The sequence below is a fragment of the Ursus americanus genome, chromosome 22 (genome assembly GCF_024610735.1).
Source record: "Ursus americanus isolate L20-20 chromosome 22, mUrsAme1.1.p, whole genome shotgun sequence".
NCBI lineage: Eukaryota > Metazoa > Chordata > Mammalia > Carnivora > Ursidae > Ursus > Ursus americanus.
This window is the reverse complement of record NC_142148.1, coordinates 43,669,745-43,684,995: the sequence shown is the minus strand read 5'-3', so window position 1 is coordinate 43,684,995 and position 15,251 is coordinate 43,669,745. Positions and strand designations below refer to the sequence as shown.

Sequence of the window (15,251 nt, the reverse complement as noted above, 5' to 3'; positions counted from 1 at the left end):
AAAAGGGCCATCCACTCTGGAGCTTGAGCCCTGGCCTTGCACTGAAGTCGCTGTATGCTTGAGTCAGTGACCACGTAGCCTCCGCTGGCCTGAGCTGCTTGTTCTGTGAAATGGGATATAATGGCTCTCTTTTGGGCCCTGGGAAAATGAGGACAGTTAGGCCTCTACAGTTAGGCTAGTAGGGTCACTGCAGAAGGGATTCCCCTGTTATTTGGAAAATCACTCATTGACCTGCAAGAGCTTCTTTCCCATTTAGAATTCTATGAAGGTTTTAAGAAAATTTACATTTTTCTTCAGGCAGAGAAGAACTGAGAGACCTAGAGGTGGCTTCTAGAATCATTGCAAATACTGAGTTGTACTTGGGGAGGGGGATGCCTTAACTCCTGTGTGGAAAGGATTGAGTTTTGAATATAAGAGATTTTAAATCATGACTGTGGTTTATAATCCATAAAGGATAGGTTTGGATACAAGGAAATAACATCAAGAAAAGCATTCGAAATTGCAAGTTTTGTTTCTGTGAGAAAGTGCTCTCCTTGTGGGGAATAATCTCTTTTTGTCTGTTGATTCCTTTTTAATATATAACAATAAGTGGGAGTGTGGTAATTGCAGACTGTTCAGCTATTAATGCTATTTACTGGAACACATTTTAGCAAGAACATTGTTTTCTGAAAAAACAATAAACAACGGTTTTTCTTTTATTCTTCCATGGAAAAATATTCTTTGGTAGGTATTTGTGGGCTAGAGAAATTTTAGAAGAAGAGAACCTTTTAGTAGTAAGACAAAATAAAATACCTACCTTTTTTTTTTTTCTTTTTTAAACCCTGTACTGGAGTCTTGCATTGAATGTGCGCAGCATGGTCCTTTTGTGAAGACTCAGGGCCTTTGTGTCATCTATCTGCTTCCTTCCGCTGGGTCCTCATGGAGTGCTGGGCTGTGCCCCTCCAGGAGCCCTACGCCCTTGGCCTGCCCTCATTCTCAGCCATGTGGAGCTCTCCCCTACCCCTAAGGGGTCATTGCTGGAAGGCAGGGGCCAAGCTTTATTCTGCCTCATTCCCCTCACAGCGACAGACATAGTACCTGCAACCGAGTTAGCACTCAAGAACTTTGTCAATTTATTGTGACATGTTTTTGTAGGAGACTAGAAGAATGACATGGCTTTCATTTTGGACTCCTCTTTCATGAGTGGATTTTTTTTAAAACAAAAGCACTTTATTTATTTATTTATTTATTTATTTATTTATTTATTTATTTATTTAATTTATGAGAGAGAGAGGGCAGAGGGAGAGGGAGAAAGAGAATCATAAGCAGGCTCTATATCCAGCATGGAGCCTGACATGGAGCTCGATCTCACAACCTTGAGATCATGACCTGAGCTGAAATGAAGAGTTGGATGCTTAACTGATTGAGCCACCCAGTCTCCCTAGTGAGTGGATTTGAAATCAAATCTGTTTCAAGTCTTCTTTCTCAGTTGGCCCTAGAAAAATTAATATTTTAATAAGATCATAATTTAAAATGCTGCTATGATTTACAAACAATGATGTTTGAGGCTTTAGAATTTACAAAATGCTTTCTAATCAGTCTCTGTTGCCCTTTGTAAGAGCGCTGTGGGGTAGGTTGCGTTCTCACTCCGATTTTACAGATGATGAAATTGATGCTCAGGAGACAGAGTACCTGCCCAAGATCAGAGACCAAAGTAGTGATATCTTTTAGGAGTCTTATATCCAAATCCCTCCTCTTCCTTCTTCCTCCTCTCCAACAACTGCGTGAAAGCAATTTTATTTAAAGAAAGTACTTTTTAGGCCCCCCAAATGAATTTTATTATATATAAATTGGAAACCAAAATGTTAAACAGTTATTTTCCTAGAATTTGAAGGAGCAAGCCATTTGTCGACCTGTTAAAGGTTGTTTAATTATTCTAGATGGTCTAATTCCACCTTTACCTCTTTCCTTCCTCCTGTGGTGGGATTCGCATCCACTGGGCTCCCCGTCATTGGAACAGCCAGACTAGGGGATGTCTCAGGTTTGCCAAAACTGCTGCTTTCTTAGTGGTTCTAGCCTGAGAACTGGGTTGACAGATCTAGCTCCCTTTGGGAATTTTCTCTCAGATTTAAGCTCTTCTTGAGAGCTCATTGTCCAAACACATATTACATTACAAAAAAGAAGACGATGTTGTAAGTCTGTTGCCCAAGATGAAACTAAAAATGTTCCCTGTTGGGACTGCTCTACATATCGCATCCGGACCTCCACTTCATGTTGGTGTGATGGGTTTGTAGAGTCCCAGAATCGAATGACTAGCACATTGCCCCTCTTTCCCTTCCTTTTTTTTCCTTTAACAGAACACAAAAAATGGAAAGCTTTGATTTTGCTCCCACGCTCAGGTAATTTTACATACAAGGAAACAAACTAGAGAGCATGCATCTTATGTTATCCTAGAATGAAAAGAATGTACAATAATCATATTCCAAAGTGTGTTTCTTTTCCTGTGTGACAACACACCAGAGGACATGGGAGGCTCCAATAGGAAGAGTCTTTCCTCTTTAACCTGTTCTTGGTCATGGGCTAGCAAAGAGCCCGGAGACCCCCACGCCACCAAGAAACCTCACCTTCATGCACACCTGAGAACTAGGCTTCCCGATTTCAGCAAGGGAGAAGGAAATACTTTTAAAGGTACTGGACATTCGTCTTTAACAACATCAGAAGCATTAAGTCTGTTATAAGTATTAAATGAACACAGAAGCCACAAATGATGTGGGTTTTCTAGTATTCATTTGGGGGAAAAATAGGAATCCTCCTTTCTTGTTGGAATCCTGGGGGTTTTCTTGGTGTTTTTCCATAGAATCCTTCTAACTACCACCCCTACATACACACTATGTCTTCTGCACGTGCAAGTGTGCGCATGGGCGCACACACGCGCACGCACGGACGCAACTTCTGTCCAGTAGTTTCCTAAGAATATTTTGGTGGGAGGCTCATTTCTATTTTGAAGATAGCATTTTATGACCCAGTTCCCTCATTTGATAATATTTCTATGAGAGTGATATGTGTATATTTTGGAAGCACATTTTTAAGCCAGAGCATTTATTGACTTCTCTTTAAAGTATTGCTCTAAAAAGTATTATTTGTATTTATAAATGATTATTAGGCAGAGTGAATGGGATGAAAGAATAATTTGTGTTTCAGAGCTAAAGATTGTCCTCAGAATGGTGCTCTGGCTCTACATATGAGGCCCGTTATTCACGATTGTCAAATGGTGCTTCACTGACTCTGCGTTAACACTTTATCTTCCAAAGGAAGAGGAGCGTGCTTGGTTTTGTGTCCAGACCTTAAGACGATTTCTGGCCTTCATTGATCTCCTACTCCATATGTGTAAATGAAAAAATTGAAAAACGATCTCTTAATCTTTCTTCTTTAGGTTTTCAGGGTTCCAAAGGAACACATTAAATATCCTTGTTACCCAAATTCAGTAGAGGGTTGTTTCCCCTACTAAATTCTAAGGTGGTACAAGTGTGCAGTCAGATCCTAACCTGGATTCCAGCAGGAGAGTGACATGAGTATTCTGCTTGGCGTCATAGCAATGTTGACTGAACCTCACTGCACCTTGCAGCCATGGCGTTAGGCAGCACCTGAGTGTATTAAGCCTATGGTTTCGTCCAAGAATTTCTTTTTAATATTCTACGAAGAATATGTTTCTAGCTGATTCATTCCTGAAACAGGATGAACAATATACCTGGGAACAGTATGGCTGCCTGTTGCCGTAGTACCTATATTAATTATTTGAGTGCATGTTTCTCTCATTGTTGTAATTCCTGCCTTAATGATATTACTTGCGCGATTATGCTCCATACGTACATTTCTAACTCTCCTGTAATCTGTGACAGCAGTGACTATTTGCCTTTGCTTCTGCTCCACAACATTGTAAAGGCTGTGGAGGAGTGGGGTGGAAGACCCAGTAGAGAGACTTGAGCTGACTGTCTCAGAAAAAGCAGATTTGAATATCCTCCTTTCCCATCTCATCCACCCATATTACAAATGCCTTTCTGGCCCATATTACAAATGCCTTTCTGCGTCTACTTATTGCTCAGCTTTGGCCACCAGGTTTGGTCCCATTTCAGAATGCTGCATCCATGTCCAGCACTCTGAGCGTACTTTCTGCTCACTGGAGTCTGCTGCAGCCTTGACGCTTTCCCTGTCATTACTCGCCAGCAGCTACTCATTGAAACCCTCATTTGCTGAAGTCCCATTGTCAGGAGTTAATAACTGCTCTGAGCATCTGCATCAACCTCATTAAACCAGCCTGTTGTACAAACCGTAATGTTGTAGATTGGAGGCTCATCAGGGTCACGACTAGGACAGTCATTACATAGTCAGGCCGTGGTGTCTTCAAGGCATGATTGTGCAGCTGGTAAGTCGCATCTCTCTACAACCCTCCAACAGTTTTTTTTTTTTTTCATCTTTTGAAATCATAAATGTGCCGGAATTTCCCGATGGGTTTGCCATCTTTCTGTTAGTCTCCCTAGTGAGCTGTTAAATACCCTTTATAGGAAGCCCATGTGAAAGCAGATCTTCCTGATCCGTGGGCTGCAAACAGGGTGTTGTTGGTGAGAGTAAAGGCGGCTGTATATTTCGTTCATGTTGCTAAGGACTTAGGGCTGAGAGAATGACTCAGTTCACATGGTGGAGGGTAAGTTCTTGCTCAGTGCGTCTGATCTCCGAGATAACCCTGAGCATCCTTACATTAATTTGCTAATCTCCAAAAATATTTTGAGAAAAGTTTGAATGCCACGTTATAGGCACTGGCTTTCTTCCCACCCCAGAAACAACAGGCCTTTCCATTTTAAACTTCCACATTCTCCCTAAGATGAGGAAGAATGTTCATTCTCACAGCTTTTATTCAGTGGCGTACTGGAAATTACAGCCAGGGCAGTTAGGTAAGAAAATGAGGTAAAAGGCATCCAGACTGGAAAGCAAGAAGGAAAGCTATCTATAATCACAGACAGCATGATCTTGTATATAAAAACCCTAAGGAATCCCCACACTCACAAAAAACTCCTATTAGAATGAAAACATTAATTCAGCAAGGTTATAGGATATAGGATCTATAATACAAAATTAACTGTGTTTCTGTACACCACAATGGACAATATGAAAATGAAATTAAGAAGACAGTTTCATTTATCAAAATGAACAGAATATTTAGTAACAAATATAACCTAGGAAATGAGAGAGACACTAAAAACTATAAAATGTTGCTACAAGAAATTAAAGAAGACCAAAATAAGTGGGAAGATGTCCCATATCCCTGTATTGGAATACTTAATATTGTTAAGATGACCATATTCCCCAAGTTGATCTGCAAATTCAGTAGGATCCTTATCAAAATTCCAGTGGCCTTTTTTGCAGAAATTGAAAAGCTGATCCTAAAATTTGTAGGCAATTGCAAGAAACCTCAAATAGCTAAGATGGTCTAGAAAAAGAGCAAAGCTAGGGGACTCACAGGTCCCTATTTAAAACTCACTACAAAGCTATAGGAATCAAAATGGTATTGGTGCTGGTAAAAGGTTAGTATATAGATCAATGGAGTAGAATTAAGAGTCCAGAAATCAACCCATATATCTCTGATTTCCGACAAGGGGGCCAAGACAGTTAAGTGGGAGAAGAATGTCTCTTCAATAAGCAGTACTGGGACAGCTGAATATCTGTGTGCAAAAAGATGCGGTTGGATTCCTACCTCACACCATATACACACATTAATTCAAAATGGATCAAAGACCTAAATGTAAGAGCTAAAACTATAAAACTCTTAGAAGAAATGATTAAATATGCCATCAGAAGCAAAAGCAACAACAACAAAAAAATGCAAAAATTATACTTCATCAAAATTAAAAATTTTTGTACACCGGAGGATACTATCAAACAAGTGAAAGACAACCCACAAAATGGTAGAATATATTTGCAAATCATGTATCTGGTAAGGGTCTAGTGCCCAGAATATATAAAGAAGTTTTATAACTCAGTAGCCAAAAGACAAACAGCTTGATTTGAAAATGAATGAAAGACATTTCTCCAAAGAAGATATCATAATGGCCAACAAGCATGTGGAAAGGTGTTAAACACCATTAGTCACCAGGAAAATAAAAATCGAAGCTACGGTGAGATATCACTTCACACTCGCTAGAATGGCTATAATTTTAAAAAACACGAAAAAAAAATGTTGATGAGAAGTGAAGAAACTGGAACACTCATATGTTATTGGTAAGAATGTTGAAATGGTGAAGCTGCTGTAGAAAAGAGTTTGTCACTTCCCCAAAAAGTTAAAACATAGAATTACCATATGAACCAGGAATTCCATTCCTAGGTATATAGCCAAAAGTATTGACGATAGGTATTCAAACGAAAACTGGTACACAGATTTGCATAGTAGCATTATTCACAATCACCAAAAGGTAGAAACAACCCAAATGTCCATCAGCTGATGAAAGGATAAAAGGTGGAGTATCAACACAGTGGAATATCATTGGGCCATGAAAAGGAATAAAGTATTGCTACATGCTGTGACATGGGTGAACCTTGAAAACCTGCCATGTGAGAGAAGCCAGGTCAAAAAACTACCACCTAGTGTATGAGTCCATATTCTGAAATGCGCAGGGCAGGCATATTCATAGAGACAGAAAAGTAGATGAGTGGTTGCCTGGTGGGCAGGAATGGAGAATGAATGCTCACGGGTAGAGGGTTTTTATTTTGGAGTGAGGAAGATGTTCTCAAATTAGATAGTGGTGATAGTGCACAATTTTATGAATATACCGAGAATGACTGAGTTGTACACCTTAAAATTTTATTTATTTATTTGAGGGGTGGGCATGAGCAGGGGGAGAAGCAGACTCCCCACTGAGCAGGAAGCCTGACCAGTGCTCGATCCCAGGACTCTGGGATCATGACCTGAGCCAAAGTCATATGCTTAACCAACTGAGCCACCCAGGTGTTCCTGAGTTGTACACTTTAAAGGATATATTTTATTACATGTAAATTATATCTCAATAAAGCTCTCCCTGGGGTCAGGTGTTTAGTATTCAGCACTCTCAATAATGCTCTTACAGATATCAGAAAGAAAAAGCAATTAAGACAATCTGGTGACATATCAACTTCAGTATAAAATAAAATTCATACAGTGTTTCTTAAAATCAGTCAACCAATCAATCCCCCATTTTTCCTGAAGCAGTCAGATAGCCTTCATCAGTTTGAAGGCTAGCAGAGTTCTCAGAGATGCAGGCAGTCATAAAAAATATTCAAGGCTCTCCTTAGAGCTGAGGGTTGCAGTGACTTTCTCTTCCATTTGCCTGATGTTCTGTCACTCCTGAAATCCTGATTTCATGCAAATGGTCAAAGCAGCTCCCGTGGCCATCAGAAGTTCATTTCAAGTTTCTCACTCCCTTTTTCCTTTGCACGCTGATGTCAGGGAAACTGGGTGTCTTCTCCATAGCATATTTCATGGTGAGAAGTACTAGGTGACTTTGTTTCTCCAGCTACAGAACGCAGTTACTCTGTCCTGTCATATTTCTTCTTGCCTTGGTAACGTAGTTACACCAGGAGAGGTCACATTTGTCCAGCATTTACAAAAATCTCTGCTTTTTCTCCAAAGGATCATACCACACTTTGCCCTTTTAACAGATAACGTGTAGCACATACCACATATTCTTGAAAGGAATTTTTAGCTTTCTTCTGCTGGGTTTTTTTCAGTGACTCCTCCAGAAGCACAGTGCCCATGACATGATCTGCTGTGCTTTTTTTAAAGGTTGTAATCATAAAGGCTTTTTTTTTTAATCAACAAAAATTCCTGTCTAAACCAATGTAGAGTATGAAGGTGCCAGGTATCAGGTTGTGGTGTGTGAAGTGTGTCTTTTGCACAGACCTGGAAAAGCAAAGACCTCCTAGCAGAAGCAAGAGGCTAAGGCTTTGGGACTTTGGGGGATCTGTTCTTCTGGTAACTAAATTTTTTTTTTTTTTTTTTTTTTTGGTCACTCAACATTTCTGAGCTTCACTAAGAAAGAGATAATTGATACTTACAAATATGTCTTCAAAGTACTGCAGGACTGTAGCTGCCTTTTTAATTGTTAAAGAAAGTTTAAATTATATCCAGGATTAGTGTTAAAAGTATCCTTTTGCATTCAAATATTTTGATAATTAGTAATTCTACTTGGGCGTGGAGTGAGTTGAAATTTTTCATTAACCAGATTAATGAGATAACCAGATCTGAACATTCTCCCTTTTACCAAACAAAAGAGCTCCCTCTAGAATTTTCTAGATAAAAGGCAGGTATCTTCTCTGAAAAATAGTGAAGTTATTCATTATGTAGCATTTTATTTTTCTTAAATTAAAAAATTAAAGAAGGAGTTCAATGATTTTGTATACATAAATTTTATTTCTTAACAATTCTGTTTGGCCTCCTGGAAGGTCTGAGTGACTTTAGGTGGAATAACCGGATCTGTTTGCTCCTGAGGAGCAGGCGCGAGTCCGCTAAGGAAAGGCAGGGAGACAGATGGTCGGCTATTGTGTTACAACCATCATCTGCTGGGCCGTGAGCAAATATTAAGTGAATAATATATATGTAATTGGTGTGAAAGTACAGTTGCAACATTTCTAATTCCGTTTGAACGATGGCTACTTCTTGAACATTTGTGTTTCATAGAATACTATATTGAAATGTTTTTGTTTACAGGGTTAATCCATTTTAAACTGCTTTAAAGTGAACATTTTCCCCCATTTTTGACACCACTGTGCAATATTTTGAATTGAAATGGCCTGTAATGGCCCTTTTTTTTATTTTCCATAACAACATGAGCACTAAATTATAGCTGTGCAATTATGTAAACAATGGAAATGCTTCCAGAATGAAACCTTCCTTTTAAATTTTCATTTTGTGTAATTGTTGGAAGGTTTGGAGCCATAATAAACAAAATTATTTTACACATTTATCGTTCTAAAGGTCAATTATAAGAGAACTAAAGAAACAACACTATGCAAAATGAATAAACCAATTTCTGTTGCCATCACCATATGTTTTTCTTATCACTTATGGTTTTTCCAGTTACTGTGTACATAGCATTCAATTAAAGCGATTCATTTACCAGGCTGAATGCGGTTTGTGTTTATAGAACGGTGCTTTGGAGGAGAGGAAACAACACGCCTCTATTTGAATTACCTGATTTTTTGTAAGATCAATGATAAGAGACAGATGTTCTCACCAGTTACTTTCTCGTAAGCCGGAATCTTTTGATAAGCTGCAAATTCACAATTTTCATCATGCAGTCCACTTTCACACTCAATGTGTAGCATGAATGTGGACTTTTAACCAAAAACGGGAGAAAAATACTACTTTTGTGGTCTGTTTGCTGTATGGCAGCGTTTTGCAGAATGAATTTTATGTCCTTTGAACAAAAACGTGTGAAAGAGTTTGGTCTGTGCCTCATACTGGTCAGTTTTCAAGAATAAACTGGATTCTTGTTTTAGAGTCCATTTTTCATTGGGCTTATTATTTAGCTTAATGTTTTTAGTCTGTTTAGAGTACGGAAAAAGAAACTAATTTTTGCTACCAGATTCACTTGTTTCAGGTAAACTCTAGAACTCCTTAGAAGAATGAAAGCTAGAAAATCGAAACATATCATTTTCCTGTTTTTAGTATTTGCCTTAGAAATTATATACATGATAGCTAATTGCTGGAATGCTTTGCTAAGATTGTTATTTGAGACCATTAATTTCTAGAGTTTTTTTAATATCTAGGATAATGTAATCTGAGAGGCTTATTTGTGCCACCTTTGAAATCTTTTGCTCTTTCTGAGTATCAGCAAAAAATAGTCCACTGAATTCTACAAAGTAAACCTACGAAGTAAGTTCTAGAAAGTAAACTCCTTCAGAGTCCTTCCCTTTTTGGGAAAAAAAAATTTGTTACTCTATTTTTGTATGGCCCTTTTTCAGTTTAGAAAGGCATGTGTTCACATCTATACCATTAGATACAGGTCTGTATCCATCTTTAATGGAAGAGAAACATGAAGCCCTAGGCATGACAAGATCTGCCCACAGTCACATACACAAGGCGTGGAAAGTAAGCCTCAAGGCCCCAGGCCCAGAGCTCTTTTCATCATGCCAGGGTTCAGGGGCATTTCCAGCCAGGGGTCACACTGGAGGTTTCACTAAACAGCATCTAGTCACCCCGTAAGAACAGTGGCCCCTTTCCTCACCTCCCCCAGTCCCTGAGACTCTCTCAGGTAGGCCAGCTGGAGTGGGTACAGAACTCTCACAACACCCCGAGGATCAAGCCGCCCTTCATAATAAGGGGAGCCTCTGTCAGACAGTGCTATTTAACAAAAATTCAGTAGCCTTGGTTTACCATTACTGTATTGACATAAGGGTTATTTTCTATTTGTGACATAGGATACTAGTTTTCCAGAATAATCTTATTTAAGTTTAAAAAAAGTGATTTCCTTTCAAAAACAGACAAATAATGCTCACTTTGGACTTGGATATGGCAAAAGGCATGAGGATGTACATGAATAATAACATTTGGGAAGCACTCTCCTGTCCTATCTATATATGAAGCCTTGGAGACTGTGTGGAAAGTTTCAGAGTCTCCAGAGTTTTATTTTCCAGAGATTCCAGCGGTAACTGAGATCTTACTGTACGGAGGAGAAGGTGAAAGAAAGATTCTACTAGAAATGAGTGGAACCCTTGGTGGATGTACCTCTGTTGGAAATATGCAGTGGCTCTCTTTTGAGCACCACACAGTTATTCCTAATTTTAATATGTTACCACAAAGATAGAATCTTTGGGTTGTTCCATTTCAGCATGGATAAGCAAAATAAGCAGGCATATGGCCATAATTTGGCTGACTGGCCATATAGTTCTCTCCTTGACTCCTACAGTACCCCTACCGCAGTGCTGCCTTTAACTGGCGACAGCTACCCAGGCCCCGCTTCTCCTCGGGGCTCTGTGTTACGTGGGTGGCAGGGTAGGGTAGGCTAGCCATCTGTTATTTTGCCCTCTCTTTCCAATCTTCTTGCCCGTAGAAACAGGTTCCGTTGAAGTGACTGGCCCGGATCCAGAGCGTGGGGAGCAGTGTGACTTTATCTCGGCTCCATGCATTTCTGCTGTCTTTAGCGTCAATGGCAACTTAGTAATTTTTTGTGAATGCCCCCTTTACAGGGCATTACCTTTACACATATAAATCTTATGAAGCAAAATGGACTTCATGTACAGATTCTGGCCCTAGCTTGTTAAAGGATTCAGTTCATAATTCCCACAAACTTGTCCCAGAAAAGCATTTTTTAAAAGTTAAAACTAAATTCCAGTGGTGAAAATGGCTTATTTAAGTAATATGCCAAAGATTTTTAAAAGTCGACAGGGTTCAGAGCTTAGTTCCTCATCTCAACAGATGGAATTAGCACACACATAACAAAGTTAACATCATGGTTGTTTGCATTATTAATCTTCAGATGCATGGCATTCTGCTACCTTGCTGGCCAGGTTTGCACGAATCCTTTCACTGCAGCATATGTCAACAGAAATGTGCTCCCATCTGCTGCTGGGTAGCTTGATGCCTGATACTCCGAGACAAGGCCCAGCACAATGCGTACCTCTGTGAGTAATTACAGGTGTGTGGTGAGGAGCCCAGGGCATTAATCAGAGGCTTAATTATGAAAAAGGTGGATCTTTTGTTCCACTCTTGGAGCATGAGTTTACTACACACTTTCTAAACTGCAGCATCCATCTGCTGAGCCCCTTAGAATGTTTACCTTGGCTGATATGGACCCTAAAGTGTATCAAAGGACGTGATTAAAGCAGAGTTAAACATTAACTTGGGAGAAGTGTGGTTCAGGTTTTTCTTTCCTTATTTCCTACCTTCTTTCCTTCCTTCCTTTTTCTGTCTATTATCTATCTCTTTATTTTTGGTATAGGACAAATTCTGCTGAAATGCTAAAACTTTAAATTAGTCCATGCTAAACTATTGACCATATCTGAGCTCCAAAAGAGTAAGCATTGTACAGTCATTTTAAGGATATAAACAGCCAATTTGTAGAAACTAAATGAATCTACTATGTAAGGGAAAAAATAAGTCTTTACTTGGGGAAAAATGTATTGTAAACACAGAAAAATTCTCTTTCAAGATTACAAGTTGTGAAATGAGGTTATTTTTGTCATGAAGGACTTATGTTAGAATTTAGCATGTTGCTACTACTTTGCTCTAACTTGATCAAATTAAATCAGGATTATTTTAAAAGGTTTCTTAAATAGGCACACTGAAATCTGAGAAAAGAAACCAGATTTTTTTTTTTATTTTGTATTTTGCTTCTTGCTTGTATTTTGAGACTAACCATACATTGAATAACTATAAGACACTTAAATCTAGTACTTTAGTATGTTTGATTAGTGCGCATGGCCTGGAACTGCATAAAAGAAGTTTGTGGTGTTCTGACTAATCCCCCATGCACACATACACACGCACAGATGGCTACAGAGATGTGTCCTGGCCGTGGGTGGCACGAACGCTGTCTAGAAGTGGAGCCCTGCTTTGCCGCAGGCTGGAACGGGGTGGCTGCCTCACAGCCGAGCTGGCGGCCAGGGGCCGGCCTGCCACCCATCAAGGATGGGCCATTCCAGACAGAGCAACACCAGGTGTCTGGGCAGTCGGTGCTCTTTGTGCTGCACACCGTGTAAAAGGCAACTGCTGTATTTGCACTTTGACCTCACAATCACACTTGTACCCAGAGCACACCAACTCCCTGAGCTCAGACTCTGACTGCACTCCATTCATTCCCATTGTTCAACACAGAGAGTTATCCAAAGAGTGAAAATTTCCTTTGCCTACTTGAAGACTTTTTAATGTAATAGTGTGCTTTAACTTTTGAAAAATGAAGAATACTGGAAGTGATAGATGTTTGCAGGTTTTATTTGTATATCTACCTTGACACTACTATAGCTTATCCAAAGAGGTCACCTTTAGGTGGAAGGCAGAAGGAGTGTCTAGTCCCAGTGCCATGACTTAGATTTTGGGCATGTCATTTTACAACTTAGTGTTCATTGTCTTACCTGTAAAACGGGTACAATAGGCCCTGGACCAGTTCATCTCCCAGTATCCCTTTTACTGAAAAATTTCTGTAACCTGTGTTCTCTCAGATTACCAGACAGTGGCCGTATGGACAAATGAGCTGACTACTTTGGAATTTCGTTGTTGAAAATTACAGTTGCGTTTTCTTATCTTTCCTTTTAGGATATCTTAAACACTATTATAAGGCACTGTCCACCCCGCTTCTTCTCTCTGGGTTTGCCTGGCTTCTCAATGCTGGTGGGGGACTTCATCACAGCTGCTGCCAGGGTCCTCAGTACAGACACGCCGGCGGTGAGTATGACAATGCTCAGCATCCAAACTCCCAGGAGGCTTCACAATCGCTAACAAGGTTCAGATTTCTCCACTCTTAACAGGTGTTGACTCATTAGTGCAATGTGAAACTGGGCTCTCGGGTAGATGCCCTGGCAGCTGATGTGTGAAATTGTAGGATAAGATGACACACTGGTATTGGGAAGGCGTTTCATCAAAAGGCCAGAGTGTGAAAAATCATATCCTCACTAATATTTCAGCACATTTACACAGTCAGAAGCAGGACTTGTCTCTCAGAGTCTATTAGCATTTTCCAGTAAATGGTGGCACAAGAGGAGATGTCTGTAGTAAAGAGAGAATTTTAAGTGTACATTATTAATAATTTTTTAAATGCTTATCTTGCTTATTATCAGTCTAATAGGAAATATTTTTTATTGTTAGAAATGTTAGAACACAGGGCGCCGGGGTGGCTCAGTTGTTAAGCGTCTGCCTTCGGCTCAGGGCGTGATCCTGGCGTTATGGGATCGAGCCCCACATCGGGCTCCTCCACTGGGAGCCTGCTTCTTCCTCTCCCACTCCCCCTGCTTGTGTTCCCTCTCTTTCTGGCTGTCTCTCTCTCTCGGTCAAATAAATAAATAAAATCGTAAAAAGAAAAAAAAAAAAAAGAAATGTTAGAACACTTAAATTTTAAGCAGGTAATGAATATATATTATTAATGTGCAGTAAAACTCTGACAAAATTCTTGTACTAAAAAATCAGAATCAGGTAGACTAAGTGAACATTCAGGGCTGCAAAAAGAAATTATTTGCAATTGCCACATTTACCTCCACTATTAGGGCAATGTGTTAATGCCTTTTGAGAGAACACTCTTCTACATTTAAATTTAAAGGGCCTCTCACTTTTGTGCTCTATACAGCTGTTACCTGTTCAGACTCATTGTTTTCCTCTGCACATGGTATGAATGAAATTAGTTTTATTGTTTGCCAGGGACTTATATTGAAATCAATATGAGTATCTAGCTATGTAAATTTTATTTGGCATATTGTTACTTTTTCACTCTACTTATTTCTCCTGTGCAGGGTAAATTCAAACTCCATCCCTGGATTTTAAATTAAGTTGTTTTTTTAATACTTTGTATAGCTGGTATTTCACACTGGTATTTTCATGTGCTAACTTCTTCTTGTAAGGATAAAGTAAAGAAGGGAAGGGAAAAGATACAGGAGGAAAAGGGAAGGATGAAAGAAGAAAAGAAAGGTAGAAGAAAAAAAAGGAAGAAGAAAAATGTTGAGTTCAACTTTTTTGTAAGCAATATGACAAATTTTTATGTTTCTTTGTTTCTGAAAAATATTTTAGGATAATCATTCTCAAAGAACCTTCAAATTTATTTGTAAGCATTTAGATCAACATTGAAGAAACTCACAGGGTACAGGAAGGAAAATCATACTTCTTTATTGACAATTTCCTTACTTGCTATTAGAGTTTACTGTATAAAGGCCGGCACCCTTTCTAGAGATAATATCATGCATGGCAGTCATTCTCTGTGAAAATTTATCTCTTGGCTAGATAAGCTGTTAAAGTAGCTTCCCAAAATTTTTCTTTCTTAAAAAGAAAGAAAATATGGTCATGTGGAAGAGTTTTATGAAGGAGCAGTAACTCTGAATTACTTTTAATTTCTCTCTTAGTTTAAACTTGAGATTTACAGTTGTAGGGGAACGGTGAGAGGTGTTTGGATGGGGCACACCTACTCAGTCAAAATTTTTGGTTAACACAAGTCAGTTACAAGTTCGAAGTACCCCTGTTATGCAGATCTGCCCCACTGAGGCAACAGGGGAAAGACATGCACATGCATAGGTCATCAAGAGATAGGCAGGAGCTTGTGCTCAGT

At 39.3% G+C, this 15,251-nt stretch overlaps 1 protein-coding gene across 3 annotated transcripts in view; it reads left to right on the top strand.

The window, feature by feature from the left end:
• Nucleotides 1-15,251, top strand: part of RALGAPA2 (Ral GTPase activating protein catalytic subunit alpha 2) — a 312,880-nt gene that overhangs the window by 154,198 nt on the left and 143,431 nt on the right. For all 3 annotated transcript variants that reach the window (XM_087853775.1, XM_087853774.1, XM_045809914.2), the window contains one exon: nt 13,259-13,387. In XM_087853775.1, the coding sequence (XP_087709901.1) occupies nt 13,259-13,387 (129 nt within the window). The remainder of the gene's footprint in view (nt 1-13,258; nt 13,388-15,251) is intronic.